General features: G+C 37.0%; 1 protein-coding gene across 1 annotated transcript; it reads left to right on the top strand.

Moving 5' to 3' along the window:
- Positions 1–272: 272 nt before the first annotated feature.
- On the top strand, positions 273–1,357 carry LOC133032962 (uncharacterized). The gene is made up of 2 exons (XM_061107449.1): positions 273–1,167; positions 1,275–1,357. Exons 1-2 carry the CDS (start codon positions 294–296, stop codon positions 1,301–1,303), a joined length of 903 nt encoding a protein of 300 aa, XP_060963432.1. The 5' UTR covers positions 273–293; the 3' UTR covers positions 1,304–1,357.
- Positions 1,358–6,026: the final 4,669 nt, after the last annotated feature.

Genomic DNA, 6,026 nt, shown 5'->3' with positions numbered 1-6,026 from the left:
TAGGATTAAGATCCTTATAAATAATGAATTATCCTATCGATAATAATTGTTTGCTAAGGATGCTTAATATGGTGAAGAAAATTTTATTAAATATTATGAATCACAATTTATCTATCCTTTCGATAGTAAATTAATGTATTTGATTATAATATTTAATAGATTGTTCTTACCTGTGTATGAGTTCTACTTTATTAATTTTGTCTAAGAACTCTAGCATACATGATGATCATTTGTTATTTTGCGATCATTTATTTATGAGAGAAAGAGCACAAATGACATGATTTTGTTGTAACATGCATTTAATGGTTATTGCTCTTGTTTCTCATTCAGCTTTGAGCGTTCCAAGAAACTCTGCCATGTTGACGCTAAATGGAACCAACCACAAGCAGTGGGTTGAATCCCTCATGCTAAATTTGACTCTTATGAGAGTGGACTTGGCCTTGAGAATGGATGCACCGCCTAAACCCGCTGATGATGCCACTGAAAAGGACAAGAAGTCCTATGAGGATTGGGAGCATTCCAATCGCTGTTGTTTGATGCTTATGAGATATCACATGGATGAGTCCATTCGTGATAGTATTCCTCAGATTGAAAATGCAAAGGATTTTCTTGCTGCCATTAAGGAAAAGTACAAAAAGTTCTCAAAGAATGAGAAAAATGAGTGCTTGACTTTGTTCCATCGCACTAATTATGCCGATACGGGTGATATTAGAGCCCACATTGACAAGCTCATGGGTTGTTACCAAAAGCTCAAGGGCATGGGATTGGATCTTGGTGAGGATTACATGGTATGGTTTGTGATGGAAACTATTCCTTCTCAATTGGATTCGATCAGATCAAGCTACAATGCTCAAAAGGAGCAGTGGACCATTGAGGAGATGACTGCTATTCTTGCAGAAGAAGAGGACATGAAAAAGGGGAGAGCAAGAAGTATCTCCATGGTGACCAATCCAAACAATTCTCACAAGAGAAAGTTCGCTCCCAACAACTCTAGTGACCAAAGGTTTCATAAGAAGAAAGCCACCAATCCTAAGGGAAATGGACAAGCAAGCTCTTCTTCATCTGGTCATAAGAATGAATTTTTCAAAGGGAAGTGCAACTTTTGTCAATGCTTCGGGCATAAGAAAGCTGATTGCCGAAAGCTCAAAGCTCACTTAGAGAAGAAAGGTAATTGTCTTGTGATGGTTTGTTTGGAATCCAATATTATTGATGTGCCCTCAAACACTTGGTGGTTAGATACTGGTGCTACAATTCATGTTACGAATTCTTTACAGGCAGTGACAAGTCGAAGAAGGCCGAGTAGGTTGGAGGAGTATGTGTACATGGGAGACGATACTAAAGTCAGAGTTGAATTTTTTGGAATTTGTCTACTTGTTGAATATTTGGGCATTTTTGGAGTTGCATGATGTTGCTTATTTACCCTCTATTAGGAGGAATTTGATCTCTGTATCTATTTTGGATAGACTAGGTTATAGTCTTCATTTTGGAACTGGAAAACTGACTTTGTATCGTGACTCTATGTTGATTGGAAATGGAACTTTATGTGGAAACTTATATAAGCTTGATTTACATGATGTTGTTCCTATTACTTCTCCCTCTTGTCCATCTTCTTCTTCTCTTAATGCTGTTGTTGGTTCTAAACGTGCAAGATCAGATTTGAAATCTTCCATGCTTTGGCACAAACGTTTAGGCCATATTTCTAGAGATAGAATGGAAAGATTGGTGAAAGATAGTGTGCTTCAGGATCTTGATTTTTACGATTTCTTGCTGTGTTGATTGTATAAAAGGAAAGTTGACTGCCAAGGTTAGAAAAAGTAAGTCAGACAGATGTGCAGATGTGTTAGAGCTTATCCATACCGATATTTGTGGGCCTTTTGTTCCACCTGCTATGGGTGGTTATAAATACTTTATCACCTTCATCGATGATTTTTCCCGATATGGCCATGTTGAGCTCATTCGTGAAAAATCTGAATCTTTAGATGCTTTCAAGATTTTCAAGACGAATGTTGAGCTTCAAAAGGGAAAGAAAATTAAAGCTGTCAATTCTGATAGAGGTGGTGAGTATTATGGGCGTTATGATGAAACTGGAAGGAACCCCGGGCCTTTTGCCAAATACTTGCAAGAATGTGGTATTGATGCAAGATATACAATGCCAGGGACACCCCAGCAAAATGGAATTGCTGAAAGAAGGAATCGCACACTTCTTGACATGGTACGTTGTATGTTGATTCATTCTAGCTTGCCAGAATTTTTGTGGGGTGAGGCATTAAGGACTGCAGCTTATATCTTGAATCAAGTACCTAGCAAATCTGTCCCAAAGACACCATACGAGTTGTGGTCAGGCAAGAAACCGAGTTTGCGTCATTTTCATGTTTGGGGATGTAAAGCTGAGGTAAGGCCCTATAATCCACAATCTAAGAAGCTTGATCCGAAGACTATTAATGGCTATTTTGTAGGCTACACTATTGGTTCGAGGGGTTCTAGATTCTATTGTCCTTCTCACACCACCAGGGTAATAGAATCAGATAGAGCTGTCTATTTTGAAGATGAATTTGGTTCAAGTCAAGGGTCAAGAGAAATTGTGTTCAGGGAAGAACGTATTTATGTCCCTGTACCCGTTGCTTCCGCTTCCGCTCCTACTATTGATCCTGTGATTGAACAAATTCCAACAGAAGCTCATGACGAACCTCAGAATCATATGCAAGATGAAAATCCTGATATTGAGGGTGATGAAGTTGTATTGAGAAGATCAGAGAGAGCTCGCAAACCTGCTATTCATGATGACTACCTTGTTTATTTGCAAGAACATGATTATGATGTGGGAGACGCTTCTGAACCAGTTACCTACCAAGAAGCCATGAGGAGTCCTCAATCTAAGTTATGGTTGAATGCAATGACAGATGAGTCAAGTTCCATGTCCCGAAACAAAGTATGGAATTTAGTTGTCCTACCGGAAGGTTGCAGACCCATTGGGTGCAAATGGGTTTACAAGATTAAATATGATTCAAGTGGGCAACCAGTAAAGTATAAGGCTAGACTTGTTGCTAAAGGATATAGCCAGAGAAAAGGTATTGATTTCAAAGAAACATTCTCACCTGTCTCTACCAAAGATTCTTTGCGAATCATCTTGGCTATAGTTGCTCATTTTGATTTGGAACTTGAACAAATGGATGTAAAAACTGCCTTTCTAAATAGAGATTTGTATGAAGATATCTACATGACTCAACCTATTGGTTTTGAGGAGCCTGGCAAGGAGCATATGGTTTGCAAGCTCAATAAGTCTATTTATGGACTTAAACAAGCATCAAGACAGTGGTATCTCAAGTTTGATGCAGTTGTCACTGCAAATGGTTTCATGGAGAATAAAGTTGATCAATGTATATATATGAAGGTCAGTGGGAGCAGCTTCATCTTCATGGTACTGTATGTTGATGATATTTTGGTTGCTTCTAATGATAAAAATCTATTGTCTGAGACAAAGCAATTATTATCTGACCATTTTGATATGAAAGATCTTGGTGAGGCTTCATATGTACTTGGGATACAGATCCTTCGGGATAGAACTAAAGGTATTCTTCAGTTGTCTCAGAGAACTTACATTGATCGGATTTTGAAAAGATTCAATATGCATACTTGTTCACCTGGAAAGGCGCCAATAGTGAAAGGTGATAAATTCTCAAAGGGCCAATGTCCACAAAATGACAAAGAGAGAGATGAAATGAAAGGGGTTCCTTATGCGTCAGTTGTGGGTAGCCTGATGTACGCTCAAGTATGCACACGTCCTGACATTGCTTTTGTTGTTGGCGTGTTGGGTAGATACTTGAGTGATCCTGGACTTAGCCATTGGAAAGCGGCTAAGAAGGTCATGCGGTATCTTCAGGGTACCAAGAATCATGTGTTGACCTATCGGCGAGCTGACACTCTTGATATAGTTGGGTTTAGTGACGCCGATTATGCAGGATGCGTGGATGATAAGAAATCTACATCAGGCTACATTTTTATGATGGCTGGAGGAGCTGTTTCGTGGAAAAGTGTCAAACAGACACTCACAACATCATCAACAATGGAGGCAGAGTATATGGCGTGTTATGAGGCTACTTGTCAGGCAATATGGCTGCGGAACTTCATTTCAGCATTGGGTGTTATGGACTCTATCTCGAGACCGCTGAAATTGTATTGTGATAATTCCGCAGTAGTAGCTTTCTCTAGAAATGTTAGAAGTACTTCCCGTTCTAAACACATTGACATAAAGTACTATTTTGTTAAAGAGAAAGTTACAGAGTCTCTTATTTCCATTGAATACACGCCTAGCACTGGCATGTTAGCAGACCCACTAACGAAAGGCTTACCCATATGTGTATTTTTGGAGCATGTTGCTCGAATGGGATTGTTAGGAGCCTAGCTGTTGAGCTCAGTGGGAGTTTTTCTATTATGTATTGAACATGCTAGTATCTTGTATGGAATGCTTATGATTGCGTTTTTTGAACATGCATAATGATATTGTAGTCACTTCTAGTTATTGTTGACATATACATGCATATATGTGTTGTTTATTGAAGTGACAGGTACAAATGGAGATGAATGCGCATAGTCTCAATTTTGTTGTACCTCATGCATGTTTGGTTTGATTGTTAATGATTGTTATTGAATTAAAATGTCTTCAAGGTCAATTCATACATAATATATATATCCCGTCGATATGATACTATGTATGTTTTTAATTGGTTACCTTATGTGTGGTAGACAATGTTATGGTGATTAATTATATTGTCCAAGTGGGAGAATGTTAAAATTAATATTGTGGACTAATATAATCATAAGCTTAATACCATAAACACAATCATTAACTATGTGCCCAATATTTGTTCATAACCATAATGGGATGGTTGATAAATTAATTATGTATTAGAGGCACATGAGAGCACCCTTTATATTATAATTGGCCCATTAAATTATAGTATACCATAAAAGGACCACTTAAGCCCTATTAGTGAGTAACCCCTTAGGGTTATAAGGGTATGAGATGTATGTATATACATGTCATTGATGGTAGAGTGGTTTTAAGGGTGTATGGTAATAAGAAAATAGGGGATTGCTCCACATTGTGGCTCTAAGGGTTTGGGTTCAATCTTGAAAACTTGTTGGTGATTCTTGTTGGAGGCATTCAAGCAAAATGACTCATGTGGATGGATTGGGAGGTATGTGTATTTATGAATTTGATGCTCTAAATAAATATTGATCTTGGTTGATGATTATGAGTAATAAAAATTAGCATTTAATGTTTTTTTGTTAGCTCATAATATGTAGAAAGTTTAACAGATATTACTATGAAAATATTAAAAATTTTATCATGCACACAAAAATAAAAAAATTCTACTCATATTTTCTTGTAAGAGAATGTCTAATGTGGAGAGTAAATTGGATGTGTTTTTTCATATACTAGCGCGAATTGTAATGACCAGATTGTCCACCATCGGTATTTCTTTGTTACGAATAAACCAGATATTGTCAAGGGTAATAACAGAGGCAAAGAGAAAAAATTCATCGGGTCTACATTAGAGGTGTGTTCAAATTATGTCATTGCACCTTAAAAACTTATATATAGAGTAATTTTTCTTATAAAATACGCAAACCGAGCCTCAAAATCTATCTTATTTTTATGGGAGTTTATAGTATCTCACTAATAATAATGGGTACTATAGACTACAACATTCTTTTTTTTTTTTTAATTTTTCAATAATTAAATAATTTATTTATGAAGTAAATATTTTTATTATATTAATAAAATAACATTATAATGAAGAATATAGATTTAGTGTAACATTATAAAGATGTCCTAAAGATTCCTCGGCTTCTGATTGAGGCTAATGACGAGCTTTTTTGGAAATCGGCTCCGGACGGTTCGTTTTCGATTAAAAGGGTGTTCTTGGCTCGTATACGGGATCAGGGTCTTATAGATGAGACCCCATGGAATTCTCTTTAGAAGTTAACGGGGCATGAGAGGATTAAGATTTTCTTATGGAGGC

This window comes from Cannabis sativa, unplaced genomic scaffold, assembly GCF_029168945.1.
Source record: "Cannabis sativa cultivar Pink pepper isolate KNU-18-1 unplaced genomic scaffold, ASM2916894v1 Contig1, whole genome shotgun sequence".
Lineage (NCBI taxonomy): Eukaryota > Viridiplantae > Streptophyta > Magnoliopsida > Rosales > Cannabaceae > Cannabis > Cannabis sativa.
Note: the sequence above shows the minus strand (reverse complement) of the source record. Positions and strands in the feature narration are given on the sequence as shown.

Excerpts from the sequence above, each read along its gene's own strand:
- LOC133032962 (XM_061107449.1), top strand. The coding sequence starts at position 294 with ATGCATTTAATGGTTATTGCTCTTGTTTCTCATTCAGCTTTGAGCGTT. Across the intron at positions 1,168-1,274 it reads AGCTCACTTAGAGAAGAAAG|GCAGTGACAAGTCGAAGAAG; the intron begins GTAATTGTCTTG and ends AATTCTTTACAG.